General features: G+C 43.7%; 1 protein-coding gene across 1 annotated transcript in view; it reads right to left on the minus strand.

Annotated features, from left to right (window-relative positions):
* Positions 1–9798: 9798 nt before the first annotated feature.
* The window catches only part of MAPKAPK2 (MAPK activated protein kinase 2), a 95164-nt gene continuing 82592 nt past the window's right edge, over positions 9799–22370 (minus strand). Inside the window, exons 9-10 of the mRNA XM_077481204.1 lie at positions 18707–18787; positions 9799–14375 (exon numbers count right to left, since the gene is read on the minus strand). Coding sequence (XP_077337330.1) covers positions 14241–14375; positions 18707–18787 — 216 coding nt within the window. The 3' untranslated portion in view covers positions 9799–14240. The remainder of the gene's footprint in view (positions 14376–18706; positions 18788–22370) is intronic.

Genomic DNA, 22370 nt, shown 5'->3' on the forward strand with positions numbered 1-22370 from the left:
TGTAGTCTTGTTTCTTTAGGTCTCTGTGTCCGCAGTGGGGTCCACCTGGGTCTCCTGCCATAGCGTTTCATTTAATTTAAATGTCGATGGATAGTTTGCGCTGACACTGATGCTCCCTGAGCCTGCAGGACAGCTTGAATTTCTTTGGAACTTGATTGGGGCTTGCTTATCCACCATCCGGACTATCCTGCGCTGCAACCTTTCATAAATTTTTCTCTTCTGTCTATGCCCAGAGATTAGTTACAGTGCCATGGGGTGCAAACTTCTTGCTAACATTGCGCACTGTAGTCTGGCACACACAGACACACAATTCAAAGTGCAAGTGAATTTCTCTCCTTTTTATCTGCTTTCAGGTGTGATTTATTTTATTCCCTACACCTGTTACTTGCCCCAGGTGAATTTAAAGGAGTATCACATGCTTGAAACAATCTTATTTATCCACAATTTTGAAAGGGTGGCAAGAATTTTGACCAGCCCATTTTTGGAATTTTGTGTGACATTATGTCCAATTTGCTTTTTTTCCCTCCCCTTTTTTTGTTCCAATAGACACAAAAGGGAATAAACATGTGTTACTGCAATACTTTTCTGTGAGAAATACTTGATTTTCTGGGGTGCCAACAATTTCAGCCATGACATACATACACGTGTGTGTGTGTGTGTACATATACACACACTGTCAGAAAAGGCTGGCTGGGGACAGTGGTCCGTCCCCTGTCTGTGCGTGCCTGGGCACATACGCGAGAGCGCGCTGCAATGCATGTGCACGTACTGTTACCGGCGCCAGGCGGGTTATATAAACCCAGTTCTCCCTTCAGATCTTGCTGCTGGATCTACAGCATTCCTGAGTCTATTGCCTGAATCTGATCTAATTGTGTGTGGAACCAGCCTTACCTGTGACCTTCCTTGCCTTCTGCCTGCCTCTGACCCCTGGCTTGTCTATGACTCTGCACCTGCCTTATCCTCTGGTCCATCCGTGCTCATTCGTTACCAACCCGCCCTGTTCCACATTCCTGCCTCTGCATCTGTTCCTGTACTGACCGTCTGGTTTGACCCAGCTTGCCCGACTCTTCTGTGTAAAAAAAAAAAAAGCAAAGGAAGAGGCGCCTCTGGGTGTAGAGATAACATACACTTTAATTAAAAAAACGTATTTAATACAGGCAACTCACATTTTGGATGTGGTCTATGAGCATTCACTTTAAAAGCTGAGCATGGATGTGGTCATCTAGTAGTCCGTCAAGCTGAGGCACTGTAGCCACTAGTGGCCAGGAAGTGGCACAGATGCGGAGAGAGATGACATCATGAGGTGGGTGCGACCGACCGACTCTTCTGTGTGCCTGCTCCTAAGTGATCTACCTGTTCCTGTGGGTTCCCTGCTGTCTGCTGAGGCCTGCTTGTCCAGCTACAGTTCCTGCCTGATCCATCCTTCGGCTGTTGATCCTGCCAGGCACTCGTGCTACATTTGACTTCCGTGCCTCCTGTCACCACCATCAGGGGCCGCGAGTCGGGAACGCAAGAGAGGTCTCCTTCTGCATTCCGGGCTCACCACTAGGTACGTGACACACACATACATCCCCCAAATTTTCTGCTCGCCTACTCACATTTTGCAAGTAGAAAATTAAGGCTGGCGAGGAGAGGAGCTGGGCTGCCTGGGATTTTGGGGGGGTGCGGCGAGTACCACAGGCGGGGAGCCGTTCTCCCGGTGGAATAGTGCATGGAGTTAGAGGAGAGCTGTGGGATCACAGAGCGGTAATACATGCCTTAACAGCGGTCATTGAAACTGCATCCTCTCTGCTCGCTTTTACACAGCCACACCTCCTCCTAACCCCGCACCTGTAATAGACAGAACGCGGGTCCAAAGCTGGGATGCATTCTGCCTATTACAGGCACAGGGTTAGGAGGCGTCGAGGCCATGTTAGAGTGAGCAGAGTGGAGACAGTGTCAATATCAGCTGTTACAGCGTGTATTAGCGCTCTGCGATCTCCTCTTAACACGTCATGATCCGGCTGCCCTCTCACTTGCTCCACCCTGGCAAGGCTGCAATTGGGGCACTGTGATGCTGCAATTTGGGGTACAGAGGCTGCAATGTGGGGGCAGGATGAGACTGCAATGCACAGAGAAGCTGCAAAGAAGGGCACAGGTGAGCCTGCATTGATGAGCACTGGTGAGGCACTGCTGAGCGGAACTGATAAAATGGTTGTTAAAGCGGGAGTCCACCGGGACTCCGCGTTTTTTTTTTTTTTTTTTAAAAGCCAGCAGCTACAAATACTGCAGCTGCTGACTTTTAAATAGTGACACTTACCTGTCCAGCGCGCCCGCGATGTCGGCACCCGAAGCCGATCGCTCGCTCGGCTGCCGGGTCCCGCCGCCATCTTGGGTATGGGAATCAGGAAATGGAGCCTTTCGGCTTCATTTCCCGGTTCCCTACTGCGCATGCGCGAGCCGCGCGGCGCAATCCGGACGGTCCCCGCTGCCTCTGGGAGCTGTGTGTTTCCCAGCAGGCAGCGGGGCACTTGCTGAAGGGGGCGGGGCATTGCGGAACGGGGGCGTAACCTACGCTCGTTCCGCAGACAGCTAGCCCGGAAGTGGGTGCAGTTACCTGGATTATCCAGGTAACTGCACCCCCCTCCCCCCTGAAAGGTGCCGATTGTGGCGCCGGAGGGGGGGAGGGATCAGATGAGCGGAGGTCCATTTTAGGGTGGACCTCCGCTTTAAATGTTTTATGCAGAATTAAGTTACAAAAATAAATATTAAGTGTCATTTCATGAGATAATTTTAGGGGTGGGGGCAGGGTAAAGATTGGGTGGTGCAATTGGTGGCAAGTAACCCTTGAGACCTGGCTAGTAGTCCAGGACTTGAAATTTTGAGCCCTGTGTATGTATATACAGTATATAGATATATATATATATTTGTAGTCAGTCTTCAAGCGGGAAATGCGATACGCCTAAGAATCAAGGCCTGAGGTGTGCCTTGGTCTAGCTGGTCAGTATGCCTGAAAAGAGGGCATACCCTGAATGTAAGAAGAACAAAAAAATACTATGAGAATGTATGAAAAAAACTGGGGGGAACAGGTGGGAGGAAACCCAGAAATCCTGACAACACTAGCCCTGACAGAGGAGGAGGTTTAAATAGCCCTCTCAGGCTCCTCCTACAAATACAGGCTGGCCATTCCGTGCGTGTGTGTGTATACACATATACACTTTATGATAGGATTTTTTGTACTCAGCGTAAAATCCTTTTCTCTGTAATTCACCGACTGACACAGCTCCTCTTTAGACCATTGAGTTGTTACGCCTCCTTTTAGGACAGGGCCGGTACATGTCGCTCTGCTCACTGAAGGATGTGAGCGACCTCCTGTGCAGCGGCCGAGCTTCCTGTTCCTCCTTGGTGATTAACGTATGCCATATCCGTGGCATTGCTGATCAGATGTCCTAGAAGTCTTATCGACCATGTAGAGAGGCATAGCCTGATCGCTCTCAGTTCGAGCAGATTGATCGGCAACTTGGATTCCTCCACCAAGGTCGACTGAACTCCCATTACTCCACCCCAGCCAGATAGGCTGGTGTCCGTTGTGATCACTGTCCATGGCAGAGGTAGGAACGACTTTCCGGACTGAAGTGCCGGGAACCTCAGCCACCAGATCAGGGGATCCCCGACTAACTGGCTCACCTGAATCTGCCAATCCAGGGAAAACAAAGATTTGTCCCATTTTGTTAAAATCTCCTTCTGGCGTGAAAAATGGGCACATGGTATTGCCTTGAAGGAGGCCACCATGAGTCCCAGGACTTGCATGCAGAAGCGTAGCAATGACCACCTGCGGTTCATCAACAGTTTTACCATGGCTCTGAGAGTCTGCTGCTTGTCTGAAGGGAGAAACACTCTCACTTCCATGGAGTCCAGCAGTAAGCCTAGGTACTCCGTACAATCACCGACTTTTTTAGGTTCGACAGCCACCCAAATTCCTGCAGGGTCTGCATGGTGATCGCCACATCCTCCTCTAACTCGGAGGTGGAAGATGCTCTCAGGAGGAGATAGTCTAGGTATCAGACGATCGTGATCCCGCGTGGCCGCAGCAACGCCAAAACAGGAGCCAAAACCTTGGTAAAGACTCGGGGAGGGGCTGCTACCAACCAAAGGGGAGAGCCACAAACTGGTAGTGGGCTTCCCCGACTGCAAATCGCAGAAACTTCTGATGCCGAAGGGATATGGGTATGTGCAGGTACGCATCCTGGATGTCTGTCTAAGGACACCAGGGAGTCCCCTTGGAGTTCAGCGACTACTGAGCGAACTGATTCCATTCTGAACCTCTGTACTTTTAAAGTAATTGAGGGCTTTCAGGTCCAACATTTTAGTCCCCGAAAAGGAAGGGGTACGTCCAAACAGGTTTCAGTAGAACCCCTGGGAATGTTCCTATTCCGGAACCAGTACTATCACCTCGCGACTCAGCAGGTCCCTTACCATCCCCAAAAGCGCCTCCCGGCGAGCCGGGAGTGCAGGTATGCTGGAGGGGAAGAATTTGTTTTGTGGCCAAGAGAGAAACGCTATCTTGTAGCCTGAGGAAATCAGATCGCAGACCCATTGGTCGGACAGCCGAGAGGTCCACCGGGCTTCAAACTCCCGAAGGCAACCCCCCACCCGTGTTGCGAGCGGGGGCAAACCTTCATGTGGTAGCACTTTTGCTTGCAGTTCCAGGGACGCTTTTCTCCTTCAGAGGTCATCCTGTTGGGTTGGGGGCGCTTGGTCGAAGCCCTGGGTGGACGATTGTGAGTGGAGAAAGAGGGCTCTTACCTACGGTGTTGCTCCTTAGCCTTTCTGGCCTGTGGGAGTAGTGTACTCTTACCACCTGTGGCATTTTTAATGTCATCCAAAGAGCCGGTCGCCAAGTAAGGGAAGATTAGTCAGGGCTTTTTTGGATGCCTGGTCAGAAGACTAGCATTTTAACCAAATTAGGCGCCTCAGCACCACAGCTGACACTGAAGCCCTGGACAACAGAGGAAGGGTATTCAGGGCTGCGTCACAAACATACTTCAGGCTTTGCACTAGTTGGTCTGCTAGTTTCACGCAGACAGGAGAAGCCTGTTGCTCTCCCAATCCGCGGTGCAGCAGTTTTGCCCACTCGGTTAGTGTCTGCGACACAAGTGCAGATGCCAGTACTGGTCGCATGGTTGACCCCACAACCGTAAACAAGGAGTCCCCTGTACTGGGATTGTGGTTACTTTGTTTAACCTGGATACTGGGGGGGTCAACGACCGGGGGAGCCGACCATTTTTTTGAGAAGGCTCTCCTCAAAAGGGTAACACACCGCCATGTATTTGGGGACTGAAAAGGTCAGTTGCAGTCAACCCCATTCCTTGTAAATGAACCTGTCAAAATAAGTCTGATACGGGAACACCTTAGGTGAACGGGCTGGCTTACGGGACCTAAAGGGGACCACTACATTAGCAGAGGGATCTGCTGGCTCCAGAATCTTCCGGGTATCACGCACAGCTGTGATAATTGCTCCAACAATCGCTCTGTCACGCACAGACCCGGACAGGGACTCATCCTCGGTATCCGAACGGTCCTGGTCAGCAGCATCTGACAAGACAGAGCAGCTGGACCCGAGTCTGCGTCAGACCACTCCCCAGAGGATGGGGGCGCTTTTTAGCACCTTTGCGCCCGCGCACCGCCTCCATCTTGGCAACGAACGAAGTGAGGACCGCCGACAAGGTGTCCATGGGCACTGCGCAGTTCGCAGGTGACCTGGTTGCAATTGCCTGGATTTTGGGGAAGAAACACCAGTTTCTGAAGCCAAGCTGACCCTATCCCTGTCTGCCACCCGAAGGGGACTTAAGACAGTGACAGTCTCATCCTCCTTACTGCTGCTGGCTGAGAAGCTCTTTCCCACAGGACTCACCACCCTGAGGGGTTCTGCGCTATCCAGCAGGTAGTGCCTGTAGTCTCTGTTGGCTCCCAGGTGCAGAGGAAACAGCCCTGTGTCGGTGCAAGCAGCTGCTAATTGAGCCTGAGCACACTACAGAGTGGTTTCAGCGCCAAGAAAATAGCCGCCCAGCGTCCAGTATAAGGACATAAAACACAGGGAAAATGTCTGTCAAAGCCCAGGAGAGCATGCTTTCCCTTGACCACACCTAAAATGGCCGCTGCATGCAGAACCATGAGGGACAGAGGAATTATGGCGGTGGACACAGCGCTGCACAGGACACAAGCCCAGCCTCACAGACACCTTCCGGGGCATGGAAAACAGGTCACAGCCAACCAGCGCCAGCCCCCAGGTGAGAGTCCCTGCACAGACAGACAGACAGACACACACACTGCTCAGCAGCAACCCCCCCAGCGAGAGAAGAGAAGGAGGTGAGGGACCCCTGAATCGACCTCCCAGGGAATGCCCAGCCCCACGAGGCAGGGAGAGCTGTACTTACCAGTCCTGAAGAGCTGGGAGACATTACATCACAGACCCACTCACTGATCAGTACAGGGTGGCTGCTGGCCCGGCACACTGACACAGACATCAGTAGCCTGGTCATATGAGTGCCCCGGAGCATAAAAGTTCACGACCACCTGTGGAGCTGAGGTTTCATTGCGGCCGGCCTAGCGCGGAGCTGCGACCTGCACATGCTCGATAGCCGGACTGGGGAAGACTACAAGGATAAAAGGTATCCAGCCCGTCACCCAGCTGGCTGTTGATAGTATATCACAGGAGCTATAGTCTTGCGCAAAAAGCCAAGCTTCTGCAGACAAAAAAAAAAAAAAAAAGAGATGGGCCTAGGTCAGGGATCCTCAAACTATGGCCCTCCAGCTGTTGCGAAACTACACATCCCATGAGGCATTGTAAAACTCTGACATTCACAGACATGACTAGGCATGATGGGAATTGTAGTTCCTGAACAACTGGAGGGCCATAGTTTGAAGACCCATGACCTAGGTCCTTATTCACTACGCAAAATGAAACTGATGACTGCATGGCAGGCTGGAGGGTTGTTATCTGGGGGACGGCCCTCTGGGCAGAACTGGAAAGCTCTGTGCGTTGCATAACAAGTGATGCCTAGTATTCTCCTAAAGGTGGGCATAACAACCCAATGGCTAAAGAGAAGCTGTGTTGGCCAGTGAATATAAGAGAAAAATATTTTTCTGCAAAAATCTTGGGATGTGTTGACCAACAAATGATCCCATGGGTCTTGGAATTCTTTTTCCACAGATAAATAGGTGTTCATTCTTCCCCCTTGCTGTGAGTGACGTGATTCCCTTATCTCATGAAGGAGCATGAGATGCATTCTGTGTACTTCACAGCCACAGCCTCACACAGCTCTTTAGAATCATCCTCTGTAGATGGCTGTGTATCGGCACATAGGCAGGAGTGACATAGGGCCATGAGCGCACTCTGCTTCTTCACAGAACACGCTCTACCACTCCTGTGTGTGCACAGGAGCCAGGCTCGTACTCAACACTGGCTAAACAAGGGCAGTGTAGCGGTGGGTGGGGAGTCTGACGTCACAACTCTGCCCACGGAGCGCCGGACAGCAGACACGCCCACAGATTCGGGGATATTGCAGGGCTACACACAGCTAAAGGGGTGAAATGACAGGTAAGGATACATGCAGGAGGCATGCATATCCTTAATTCTATGTAGTTAAATTACAAATGCTGACAGTGGGTTTACATCCACTTTAAAGGAGCTCTATAGTCACAACACACACTTTCATTTTATAACATCAGCACTAGAATATCAATACAGACAGTTATTTTTGCCAATTCAGTATATGCTTACTTGAAAAATGTAGTTTTGTGCCGTTACCATTTTAAGTTTTGCTTGTGTAATATCTTCATTAGGTATTCTGATATATGGGAATATATTTAACCGATTCCCAACTGGTGCATGACAATATACGTCAGCAGAATGGCACGGATAGGCAAATGGGCATACAGGTACGTCCCTTTGAATTTCCCGCCATGCCATCACATGCACACCACCGGCGGCACACACACGTGCCAGTCAGGACCCCCGTGAGTCTGACCGCGGGTCCCCGGACTCAATTGCCACGGGGATACCCACGATCATCTCACAGGGAGGAACAGGAAGATGCCGATGTAAACAGCATCTCCCCTTTCTGCCTAGCAACAAGTGACACTGATCTCCGCTCTCTGACTGGAGCAGAGATCAGTGATCTGTAAAACACATTCAAGTCCCCCACAGTTATAAACACGCCCCTAGGACACACTTAACCCCTACACTGCCACCTCCTGGTTAACCCCTTCACTGCCAGTGTCATTTACACAGGAATCAGTGCATGACAATGGTCCCAAAAACGTCCAATGTGTCCGCCATAATGTCACAGACTCAAAAAAAAAAAAAAAAAAAAAAAAAAAACACAAAAACAAACACGCTGATCGCTGAGATTGCTAGTAAAAAAAATAAAAATGCCATAAAACTATCCCCTATTTTGTAAACGCTCTAACTTTTGCACCAACCAATCGCTTATTGCAATTTTTGTTACCAAAAATATGTATAAGAATACGTATCGGCCTAAACTGAGGAAAATGTTTTTTTTCATATATATATATTTTTCAGGATATTACAGCAAAAAAGTAAAAAAATTTTTTTTTCCCAAAATAGTCGCTATTTTTTGTTTATAGCGCAAAATATAAGAACTGAAGGTGATCAAATAGCACCAAAAGTAAAAAAAAAAAAAAAAAAAAAAAGGACATACATTTTGGTTGGGAGCCATGTTGAGCGACTGCGCAATTGTCAGTTAAGGCAACGCAGTGCCGAATTGCAAAAAAAGTGTTCTGGTCTTAAGCCAGCAAAATGGTCCGGTCTGAAAGTGGTTGAACCAATAATTGTGTTTATCCACTTTTTTTTGGATTTTATTCCAGCTTCCCAATTGTGTTCTGTGACTTTTTCTACTTCACAAAAGCCATGGCCTTTGTCATCTCCGCTGATCACATCTCATGTGGTTTGGAAACAGCAATCCTATTTAAATTCAGGTTCCACACAATTTGATAGGTATAGCATACAATTGGTGTATCTTATATCAACTACTGTACAGAAACAGAGAGGGATATTATATATTTTTTTCCCCTGGGACATAAAGAAAGCAATCATTATGATTACGCTGGAAGCAGAGAGTTAACATAGCACTATGGTTCAGTGATGGTGAACCTTGCCACCCCAGATGTTTTGGAACTACATTTCCCCATGATGCTCCACTACACTGCAGAGTGCATGAGCATAATGGGAAATGTAGTTCCTAAACATCTGAGGTATTAAGGTTCACCATTACTGCTATAGTTGTACTGAGCATGGCCTTGTAAATATTTTGTGTTACTTGTAACAAATTTGTAATTTGCAAGTATGGTATGATAATTTACATATAGTCTTGTAACCCTGCTAACAAATGCACTATTGCTGACTGAACTACTTATTAGGTTTAAAAATCTTCTGATCTAAGTTTGTGTATGTAAATACTCAGTGATATAAATATATTTACATACACTTGCGCTACTCAACAGTGCTGCCCAACTGCTGGTCATTCCTTTCAACAAATTTCTGGGATTTCCTGCATGCATTGTGGCTTATCCCTCGCTCATTGCTTTGGTTTACTTTAAGCTTCCAAGGACCACATATGGTACCATGCTGCCAGCTAGCACTGATGTGATGTTTCCTGTACTGACTGTGCCTCCCGAAACTTCTCTCCTTGGCTGAACCTTGTGCATTTCATTAGGAGCAGGCTAGAAATCATTGAAATTCAAAGCAGAAATGTAATATTTAAAATTTCGACCATAGAAACACAAAGACATGCAAAGTTCAGTTTTTCCAAATACTAAAACTGTTTAGTAGAACAATTTGATCATACAAAATTATATTTTTACAAGAATTCCAAAGAAAAAAAAATATATATATTGCTTTCAACAGAATTTGGAAATTGTTGAGCTCACACAGGAGCAGAGAATGAAAATTTGCTTTGCAGAAAACTATAGAACACAGATGGAAGTATAAAAATATAACAAAGCCTGGCCATATTCCTCCCTTTCCACCAAGATATTTTCCCGAACAAATACAATTAAACAATGTCTAAACAGTTCTATTACTTCAACACTGCACTGTATAACTGGCCAGAGGAAAAAAAAAAAAAACTCCACTTTTTCATAACTTTCTCAACCTTAAATTATGGTAAATGACCAGTGCCTCATATAGTATAAACATTGTTCATCATTAAACTTGGCAGAAGATCAGTATGGGAACCGCACTGCTGATTTTTTTTTTTTTTTAAAAGGAAAATTGATTCAGGGCTGTCATTCTCATCCTTCAAAGCAAAAATGTCAGCCACCCAGATCAATCTTTAGCAAAACGAAAATGTGCACATGGGCTCAGAAATACACAGGATACTACTAAAATCGTATTCTCCAGTTAGCACAAAACAAATTTAAACGGTTTCAAAATTTTAGTTTAACAAACATATTTTTCTTGCATACATCTGCAAATACATATAAAGATCACACTGCCGAGTCAAGGCACCTCTGCAAAGTGTGGTTGAGGACTCTCTAAACACCCAACTTCATACAATTATAGTGCAATGAATAAACCAAGTTCAGATGTGTCTCAGGAGGCTTCTTTTTTGCCAATTCTAAGTGGCTACCATTTTTTGTTCTCCTGGATTTGGTGAAGAAATACATTGGAGGTCTTTAGGTTCCCTAACTGAATCTGGGATTCTGGTGTGTTGTACCTTTAGAGGATAGAGTTACCCCCAAGACACACCTAAAATTCGATTTATTAATAGAGATATACACATCTTAGATTAGGCGCTCATATAGCTTAGGAGTAGGGACCACACTATACAGAAGTGCTTTTAATCAAAATATTAAAAAGTTGTAGTATGCTTTTTTTGCTAACTGGAAAGTGTGCTGGGATAATTTTATATTAGCCTGTCATTACTTAGTAAGTTACTAACCTGTAATAATGTATTGAAGGAACGACCCTAAAAACGAGCATGTTTAAAGGAAAAAAAAAACAAAACAGCATTGACAGTCACCCGAACTACTATTCTTGCAGGCTCCCTTTAGAGTTACTTCAATAACCGTAAAGTCATGAATCAAAACTCGGCAAGGTGAAAATAAGGCTGATAGGTTTGAGGCTCAAGCAAGCAGAAAGGCCAGAAACAGTTTATTAACCTTCCACCTTTTCCTTGAAAGTTTGTAGAACATAAGCATAGTAGCAAAAAATACGGCGCTAAAATGTATTTTTCTAGCCAGCAAAACTTAAAAGAAACATGCTCTGAGAGAAATAAGGTGGTTGCCATTGTTGACTTCATTCTCAAAAAATTAGCTGGCGGACTGCTTTTGGCTTCAATACTTTCGGACTCTGAACAAGCTTGCAAATCAAGAAAGTCAGCATTAGCATAACAGCTAGGGAGCTTGTATTTTCAAAGAGTTCTAAAATGGCTTCCATTACTCTTCAGGCTTCCTTTAAGAATTTGTAGTTCACCATTCAACAGCTGTTGAAAAAGGTCGCCTGGAAATAGCCAGTCACAATACAATAAAGAGGAGATACCCTTCAAGTTGCTATGAAACTTGCCTGTTTCATGACAGCTTTGATGAGGTTTGCAGCTAGAATTCATTTTTTCAATAGGAACCCATAATAAGTAAAATGTGGAGGCTACAATCACTGACTGTATAATGATTATGAACGTTTCCTGGCCGTGTCTGGCTTCAATATTTTCCAAGTTACTTACCACAGAAACAAGTATGCAGTTTGCCCATATAATAAAAATTCCTCATCTACAGTTGTTCTGGGTCAGATTGAAGCCAGAAGATCAGCATGACAACTGGGAAACAAGCATTTTTGTTAATATTTATAAACTCCTTCTGTGATTTATGTGCTAGAAAAGTAATAATGCTGTCCCTTTTGACAGTCATAACAGTAAATATGCATGTGCAAAACACAATCACCATTTTTAGTCTAAATATCTGGTTACATTTAAAATGTTATGTAAAATGTAACAAGCCAAAACAATTTTGGGGGGGATTAGAACTGGTTTTATTTTTATTCTGTCTGGATCCAGTATTACTGTCTAACCTTCACAGAGGTTTTTACATTTTCCCTCACTTTGTGTATTGGTGACCACCATCACAGATGGTAATGGAGAGAAATCATCCCCAATAGGGGCAAAGACAGCAATCAAAACAAAACAAAAACTCATCAGTTCTAATCTTCCTCATCATATCCAAAATAAATAAAATGTGGGTTGGGGCTGCACTATAAAAACTTGACATAGGTTCTAAACCATGCCAACCTAATCAAAAACTAATTCAAAAATAAAAAGTTTGGCTTGAATTATACTTTAAAATGTAGGTGACAAACAAAAGAAAAAAAAAAACATAACATAAAAAGACTACAGAGAGACAATATAATGCTATTTTAACAAGACATAGCAAACTGTCAGATATATTAATACAAGCTATAATGAAAAATAAGACAGCTACTTGAACCCATATGATATGCAAAAGAACAGTCCTGCACAGAGAAGGAAAGAGAGCAAGGCACAAATGGCACTTTGTGTGTCATGTAACAAATAGTTGAACGAACACAGGGACCTCATTTAAAATCTGTTTGCAAAATGTTAAAAGTGAGAACCGGTATCAATGCAAATGGCAGGGATTTCCTACTGTATGTGCATTCACAGCAGATAGCATAGCTCACTATTAACAGTAGCAGCGAATATATTTTAATAGAGAACTTCCAGAAACTGTTTAGTCGAGTAGGAAAGCGAGAAAAGGATTTAAAAAAATAATAATAATAATAATAATAATAATCAGGGTTTTATTGCTGTGTCCCTGCTGGGGAAACTTTGTCAGTATTCTGTTCACTTCCTGTCCTAGTGACCAACCTTGAAGTCAGCCAAAGCAATTGGGTTTCTGTTATGTTTTTCCTGCTCTCTCTTCCTGCATAGCCGCTGGAACAGTATGAAAGAATCACCCCAAACGGGTCAGATAGCAATAAAAAAAAAAAAGTATATTAAAAAAAAAAAAAAAAAAAAAAAAAAAAAAATGTATATAGTTGGGCCGGAATTCTATTTTAAAAAAGGTAAAAGTTTATGTTCAGCAATTTTTTTTTCTGGCTTTGTATAGATTGGGGAATGATTGGAAATCCAGATTTTTACTACTATCTGGGGCTTTGTTGAAAAGACTCACCCCCACTTCCTGGCGTACTGAAAAATGTTTTTACCAGACAGGAAGTAAAAAAGTCTGCAACAGGGACATGGAGAGCGGTTCTTAGACTTCCCTACTCTAGTAAAGTAAATAATTTATTACAGTGTTTGTTGCTATTGGAGAGTTCCTCTCAGTTTCTGTATGGTGAAACATCAGAAAAACAGGAAGTGAGAGCAAATTTCTCTAAAGTAGACCTTGATAGCAGTAAAAACCATACAGGGTTTCTAATCCTAGGCAAACACTTTAAGCAAGCCTTAGAAATTGCATCCTGCAGGAGGCCTATTTGTGAAAGGAGTTGGCAACCAAAGATGAATTCACAGAGAAACTGGCAAATCCCGAGTCAAACCAATCTTACAAGAGGGGTTTGCAAGAGTCCCAAACTTTTGAAACGGGACACAAATCTGGGGGTAATCCACTGCAGAGCTACAGTCATAGTACAACTGTCAGTCAATACACTTTGGATAAACAGTAGAGCACCAAAGGACTGAATCACAGGCTGGCTGTGGAACTGGGAATTGTGATGAAGATATTTAGTCACTGGTGTAGAGCCAGAGCCATGGGGTGGTAACGCTTTCCAGAAATAGATTATGTCCCTCCCACACACATCCTTTTAGTATTACCCATTTCTTCCACAGTAAGGGTGCCTACCCATTAAAGTTACAGTGATTAGCATTCCCTCTAGTCATGGTCTTGTGCCAGGTCTGTACTGGAGTCCTTGGGAAACAGACAGCCACTGTGTAATTCTGTTTGCCATCAACCATGCAACTGAAATATCTGTATTGGGTGGAATTGATTAACATTTTGCCTAAAAAAGTTCATTTACACACATACAGACACACACACACTGTAGATAGTCTCTAAAAACAGAAAACAAAAACTAAAATTGAAAAACTTCCAGACTGTGGAGTACATAATGAGAGTCCCAAGATGCACAGCCATTCCCCCTAAATAATACAGTGGCACTTAGATACCACAGTTACAGCTAACAGTGGCTGGTGAGACTTTAACAGTTCTAGGTCAAAGTGAGAACAGGCATAAGCTCAGTGGGTGGCAACATGAGGTGTGATCTTCTTCCGCCTCTTCTGGAGCAGAGGATTGGAGGCATCTTCAATTTTCTTTATTTTAATTTGTTCATAGTCAACCCTCATTGTAGCCAGAGCACTGGTCATTTCTTCCTGCAATTGGAAAAAAAAAAATATTATGAGAAGAAAAAAAAAAAAAAAGTTAAATAAATTGTGATCAACATCCCCGGTCATTTAGGGCAGTGGTCATCAACCCTGTCCTGAGGGCCCACTGACAGACCAGGTTTTATGTATTACATTGGGGAGATGCAGACTAGAATTCTGCAATCACTGAGCATCAACTGATATAACCTGTGATGTATTTCAGTTATCTTCCGAACCTGGCCTGTTAGTGGGCCCTGAGGACAGGGTTGATGACCACTGATTAAGGGGATAGACAGTTCCCTGTTTCTTGTCTCTAGGCTGCGTTTAGAAACCTAAGAACATTATATTTCTGCCAGCTGAAGCAAGGCATAGCTCTGTCCACACCCTTCTCCACTGCTCAATATTTCCTGTTTTTGGTGGATGATGTAATTGGGACACATCCCATCACGAGTGCGGGGAGGCTAGCAATAAGCTACTTCCTGGTTTAGGCTGATCATAGAATATCATATGTTAAATCAGTTAAACATGAGAACGATCTTATAGGAAGGATGATAGGTTATGTATGAAATGCAATTACTGGCCTTTGACATTCTGGAATCTAATTTGAAGATACAACATACTTGAGAGAGGAGTTTGAACAATAGGAGCAAATACATACAAGTATGGTGTAGATACAGCTCTACCTTTGAAAAGGTCAGTAATTTTATCGGATGTGTCCACTGCTTCCATAATCAGTGGATCCAATTGTTCAAGTGGTTGTTATAGTGCTGTGTGCGTTTTAAAAAATTTTTTTATGTGAGAGTGATACAGCTTATGTTGTTTTTATGTCATTTTAATACAAACCCAAGTCCAAATAAGTTTGGACGCTGTGTAAAATCTACATAAAAACAATGGAAAAATTTGCAAATCTCATAAACCCATATTTATTTACAATAGAAAATAATGTTTAGCCGCTTGCCGACCAGCCACCGCAGATGCACTGCGGCAACACGGCTCTTCTGCGTGAATCGCCGTCATGCTACGTCCCTTCCCTTTCTCTCGTCCACACGAAGCCGATGCAAGTGCCTGGCAGTCGCGATCAACGCCGGGTTCCCACGAATGCTCGGGGCACGCGGAGTAACGGGATCTGTGTGTGTATACACACAATTTCCAGTTCTCTGAGGGGAGGGGAGGGGAGACAGATCTGTTCATACAGAGTATGAACAGCAATGTCTCTTCCCTTACACAGTCCACTCCCCCTTTCAGTTACAACACACACTAGGGAACACAATTAACCCCTTGATCTCCCCCTAGTGTTAACCCCTTCCCTGCCAGTGACATTTTTATAGCACTGATTGCTGTATAGATGCCAATGGTCCCAAAAATGTGTCAAAATTGTCCGCCACGTCCGCCACAATGTTGCAGTCTAAAATCATTTAAGTTCATTTTTTTTCCTCATTAATGTACACACAGCACCCCATATTGACAGAAAAACACAGAATTGTTCACATTTTTCCAGATTTATTAAAAAAGAAACTGACATATCACATGGTCTTAAGTATTCAGACCCTTTGATCAGTAATTAGTAGAAGCACCCTTTTGATCTAATACAGCCATGAGTCTTTTTGGGAAAGATGCAACAAGTTTTCACACCTGGATTTGGGGATCCTCTGCTATTCCTCCTTGCAGATCCTCTCCAGTTCTGTCAGGTTGGATGGTACACATTGGTGGACAGCCATTTCTAGGTCTCTCCAGAGATGTTCAATTGGATTTAAGTCAGGGCTCTGGCTGGGCCATTTAAAAACAGTCAGAGTTGTTGTGAAGCCACTCCATTATTTTAGCTGTGTGCTTAGGGTCATTGTCTTGTTGGAAGGTAAACCTTCGGCCCAGTCTCAGGTCCTGAGCACTCTGGAGAAGGTTTTCATCCAGGATATGCCTGTACTTGGCCGCATTCATCTTTCCCTCAATTGCAACCAGTCGTCCCGTCCCTGCAGCTAAAAAACAAAAAACACCCCCACAGCATGATGCTGCCACCATGCATCACTGTTGGGACTGTATTGGACAGGTGATGAGCAGTGCCTGGTTTTCTCCACACATACCGCTTAGAATTAAGGCCAAAAAGTTCTATCTTGGTCTAATCAGAGCAGAGAATTTTATTTCTCACAATCTTGGAGTCCTTCAGGTGGTTTTTAGCAAAACTCCATGCGGGCTTTCATGCGTCTTGCACTGAGGAGAGGCTTCTGTCGGGCCACTCTGCCATAAAGACCCGACTGGTGGAGGGCTGCAGTGATGGTTGACTCTACAACTTTTTCCCCATCTCCCGACTGCATCTCTGGAGCTCAGAGCCACAGTGATATGTGGGTTCTTCTTTACCTCTCTCACCAAGGCTCTTGTCCCACGATAGCTCAGTTTGGCCGGATGTCCAGCTCTAGGAAGGGTTCTGGTCGTCCCAAACGTCTTCCTATTAAGGGTTATGGAGGACACTGTGCTCTTAGGAACCTTAAGTGCAGCAGAGATGTTTTTGTAACCTTGGCCAGATCTGTGCCTTGCCACAATTCTGTCTGAGCTCTTCAGGCAGTTCCTTTGAGCTGTAAGGTCTTATATAGACAGTTGTGGCTTTCCTAATCAAGTCCAATCAGAATAATCAAAACACAGCTGGCCTCAAATGAAGGTGTAGAACCATCTCAAGGATGATCAGAAGAAATGGACAGCACCTGAGTTAAATATATGAGTGTCACAGCAAAGGGTCTGAATACTTAGGACCATGTGATATTTCAGTTTTTCTTTTTTAATAAATCTGCAAAAACATCAACAATTCTGTGTTTTTCTGTCAATATGGGGTGCTGTGTGTACATTCATGAGGAAAAAATTAACTTAAATGACTTTAGCAAATGGCTGCAATATAACAAAAGTGAAAAATGTAAGGGGGTCTGAATACTTTCTGTCCCACACGGTTTGTGAGTGTATATTTTTTAGCATTGATGGTGCTTTTCCAGATGTGCAAGCTGCCTATTCCATAATGCACCCCCATAACATCAGAGATACTGGCTTTGAACAGAGTGCTGATAACAGGCTGGAAGGTCCCTCTCCTCTTTAGTCTGGAGGATGTGTTGCCCATTGTTGCCAAAAAGAATGTGACATTATGATTTGTCTGACCACAAAACCACTTCCACTTTGCAACAGACCATATTAAATGAGCTTTGGCCCAGATAAGACAGTAGCATTTCTGGATCATGTACAGATAAAGCTCTATCGTGCAAAGAAGTTTTATTTTGCATTTTGGATGGCATATCAAATGGTGTTCATAGACAGTGGTTTTTGGAAGTATTCCTGAACCCATGCAATGATGTGAATCACAGAATCATGCCGGTTTTTAATGCCGTGCCATCGCAGTGCCTGAATATCACAGGCATTATATTGCATTTTGGGCCTTACCCCTTGCGCACAGAAGTTTCTCTGTATTCTCTGAATCTTTTGATATGATGTAAGGCATATGATATCTTTAACCACTTGAAGACCAAGCTTTTTCTGGCACTTTGTTTGCCAGTTTAAATCAGAATTTTTTGCTGAAAAGTATAACTCCTAAACATACAGTATATTTTTATTAGAGACCCTATGGAATAAAATGGCGATCGTTGCAATTTTTTATATCACACGGTATTTGAGCATCTGTTTTTCAAACGCAATTTAGAGAGAAAAAAAACAAAAAAAAAAAAAACAGTTTGACCACTTGCCGACCGGCCTATAGTGAAAATATGTCATTTGGACTTTAAAGGGATTGTAAAGTCTATTTTTTTTCCCCCAATAAAACAACATGTTATACTTACCTGCTCTGTGCAGTAGTTTTGCACACAGCAGTCCAGATCCTCCTCTTCTCAGGTCCCTGGCCCCTTACCCCTGTTGAGTGCCTCCACAGCAAGCAGTTTGCTATGGGGGCACCCAAGCCAAGCTGCAGCTCCATGTATCCATTCAGACACGGAACAGTAGTTCGGCCCCGGCCCCTCTCTCTCCTGATTGGCCAACTTGAGTTTGACAGTTTGTGTCTCAGCCAATCAGAAGGGAGAGTCCTGGACGGGAGAGTCACTCTTGGACATCGCTGGATAGAGACGGGGCTCAGGTAAATATTAGGGGGGCTAATACAGAGAGGATAAAAAAAAAACAAAAAAAAAAAACACCTGCCTCACCGAGTACCGGGGTATAAACGTAAAGGTTGAAATGTAGGAAGTCAAAAGGGATTATTGATTGAGGGTTTTTTTTTTTTTTTTTTTTACAATAGATTTTTATTTTTAATAACCATTTTTTCTTCAAAATAATTATCTTGACAGGGAAACAGACAGATAATGGTTCAAAAAAATTCTTACCTTAACATCTTCCCACAAATCCTTCTCTTCTTTTAAAACCCGGCTGGTGTGTAGCGGAGTTGGTGGCACTTGCATTGATTGCTGTTGTATTTACAATAAAAATAAGACAAAAAGGAAATAAAATTCAGATCGTGTTTTATCATATAAGCATATGGTATGACGATGATCTATATGCCCAACATCACAACGTTAAAAAAGTTTAAAATTTAAAAGCACAATTAAAAATTATGAAAAATAAAGACAAACAGTTCTGTCTGATGGATTCTGTTCCATTCACCATCACAGGAGCGAGCTCTTTAACTACGTACCTGGGTATGGTTTGAGGAAGAACAGGACTAAGGCTCAGGTGACAAATTTTTGCTAAAAAAAGTAAATGGACATTTTATAGTCTAACAGGCGAGGTATTGTGAGAAGAAAAAAAAAAAAAAAAAAAAAGTCCCTTCCAAAAATCATTTCAGTCCCTTATGCAAGTTTTCAGCCTGGCAAGCCAGAAAGAAGGGGGTAACGAGTATATGACCCATCCTCCTGAATCACATCAAGCCACAGCCCTTTAAAACATGAGAGGGCGTTTACCTTGTACCCACGTTGAGGACAATTGCCTTCCTCACAACTCTGGCCCGATGGCTGCGGATGTCTGTGGGCAGAGGACTTCCACATAGTCCTCTTCCAAAACTTGCAATTGAGCACGAGCAGTGGGATAGGGATGTAAAATTGAAAGGAACAGAAGGTAATGCATCCCCTTCCCACTGTGTAGGCACAAGTTGGAACACAACCTCCCAATGTTGCAACAGAAGTTTGGGACATGGCCATTTAGAAATACCCCCTTCCATATTATCTGACCAACTTAAAAGGGGAAGTGCATGAATGGATGTCGCATACCATCATGTATGAATCACACAAACACACACATACATGTATCATGATATGACCTCTTTACCTCTGTCAGTTGTCATGAGACTATAATCATTCTCCCTGCATTGGATCATTTATTGAACAATACCAGTCATAGTATTATTATTATTATCAGGCCTCTATCAAACAGTTGCATATTGGACCCAGAGGTCCAGGACTTCTCGGATTCAGATTGGCACAGAAGCCAACAGATGCTGCCCCCACCCCCACTTCAGAGAAAGAGGCTGCCCTTCATTGTGAGGATTTTTTTTCAAGTTTTATGGTTTTCGGGCCCGAGGCTTGCGACAAAAAGACCTGGTAGTAGTTGGTTTATTTTGTTTGGGGTAAAAGTACCTTCCCCCAGTAACTTCCTTGAAAAATGTATCAAGTGATTAACCCAAAAAGGTGTTTGCCAGGTGTTTGCATGTGTCAAAGATATACATCTTTTGCAAGCAGACTCAGCAGACCAAGCCTTTAACCACAAAATTCTGCACATATGCACAAAGAGCAGTGTCATGCTTGAGATTTGGTAAAGTACCATTCTCTAGAAGGCATACGTTTCAATTATTCCAGCATTACAGTCCTCAAAGACAGGATCATGTTGTCTATTCATTTGCAGAGTCCAGTTAGCAAATCTGACAAATGAACATAGCAGCAATGGCCAATTGTAAGGCAGGACCAGAGCAAAGGTTGCCTTCAAATGGGGTTTCAAAGAATCAACAGAATTTAAGGAGGGGACACCTTCAACATAACAGTGTGATGCTTGTTGAGAACAGAATCCACTTCTGGGATAGAGCATTTTTTCATAAATTCCTTTTTCTATAGGATACAACGCTTGGATAGCCTTGGGAAGTATTTGAGGTCTGTGTCCCCACTAAGTTTAGAACTAATTTGGTCAATCCTCAAAATAATAAAAATGCAGAAGGTGAATATCCCCGAATATGATCCCCTTCTGCGTCCACCTCAACCTTACTCAAATTCTTCCTCAAAAGAGGTTAAGTATCATATTCTTGAATAGATTCAGATGGTGTAGAGGCAGAACGCCGCTTTGGGGCACTGGAGACAGGGCAGAAGGCTTTATAAAAGCAGACATAGCTGCAAGTGAGATATAACTTAGTCAGGCAGGACATCTGTAACACACATGGCAGGGAGCAGTGTCAATATAGGACCTTGCTTCGGTGCAGTGGAACAGCTACCACCTGAGGGTTTTTGCTGGCTTTCCTCAGTGTGGTCTGTAGCACGAGTGCCATTAAATCTTTTTTTCTCAGCTTCTCTTTGCCTGGTTTCTGCCATTGCCAAGTGAGGGGATCCCCTGTGGGGTACTCAAGAAATGGATGCAGAAAAAGGAGGGCATTGACATGTCCAGCAAAGGAGCTGCAATAACCTAGGTGCTGGCTGACATCTTGTGACTTTGCCTCTGAAACAGTAGGCAGCTGGGAGACCAGCAAATGTGCTTCTAGCATTTCAACAGAAATGGCAGGAGGAAGTGCATCAGCTGGAAAACAGAGCAACAATGCCACCACCCATGCAACAATGCTGTGTGGAAAAAAAAAGTGACAAATGTAGTTTAGTAATGTTACCTACCGGCAAAGTAGTAGAGACATTTACAGAGGGATAAACACACAAAGTTAATAACACTCAATATGTAAAAGAACTCTGTGACAAATACAGGGAAACCCTGTCTAACCCTATTCATGTTGCAGGTTCCCAAAGGAGAACAAGCTTAACTCCTCATGGTGGGCATAAACCACCGAGTTTTCAGGGTCTGGGACTATGACCCTGGACTTGTATAGCACCCTGCAGCTAACTACACATGTTGCATCACATGTTGTTCAAAGTAAAAAGTAAATTAAAAGAAAGAATAAGTGTTAGAAAACTTCTCCATGGAGAAGATATCCATTGCTTAAGAACACTAGCAAAAAAAAAAAAACTGGAGTCCGACAGAGTGGGTGGGGTTTTACAAGGTAAACTGTGGGCATCTCCAGCAAAGCTTTTGCCAATGTCCAAACACCAGAAGGTAGTAGCATATAACACAGTCTACGACATCCTGCTCTGTACTGTACAAGATATGGAGTTGAACTTTTTATTTTTTTGAAGCAGAGCTAAAAAGGAAAAAGGAAACCTCCTTGGCAAAAAAACAAAAACAAAGCATGACTGATGGAAGTGGAGTTATAGGGAGCAAACTTAACTTTATTTTCCAGTCTCCCATCCTCCCATCCTACTGTGGATGACAGTATAACCCAACTAAGAAACTCTACAATTCCTGTGTCTGTCAATGGGTCTTACAGTAATACAAGTTATGAAAAAAAAAAAAAGGTGCCAAAAAGGTAAAAAGGACAACTACTGGGGGGGGGGATTGGGGGAATTGACCCAGTGGGGACACAGACATTAAATCCTTCCTAAATCGAGAAAAAAAAAAAATAAAAATTTTTTGGTCATATGATTTGCAAAAGTTCGTTAGAGCTTTAAAAGCTGACCAAAAACAGACGTCAAAGCCAGCGTACATTTAACCCCTTTTGCTGCCACTGACGTTTGTTGTGTTTATGGCTCTGGGTGACAACTTCTGTTGTGCAATAGTGCCTCCATTAAGGAGATGGGTTTGTTTTGCATGGGTTGTAGACTTTATATAAAAGGTGATGTTATATATAGACAAGCTATGTTCTGAGGAAGAGGGTCCATCTCTCGAAAATGTGTCAAATCTAGGTGATGTCTGGGTCTTGGTGATACACATCTACATCCTGACCACTCTGTCACTTAGGTTCTGTTTACATCG

The sequence above is a fragment of the Lithobates pipiens genome, unplaced genomic scaffold, assembly GCF_037356315.1.
Source record: "Lithobates pipiens isolate NorthernLeopardFrog02 unplaced genomic scaffold, aLitPip1_a1.2 Scaffold_16, whole genome shotgun sequence".
In the NCBI taxonomy this organism is placed as follows: domain Eukaryota; kingdom Metazoa; phylum Chordata; class Amphibia; order Anura; family Ranidae; genus Lithobates; species Lithobates pipiens.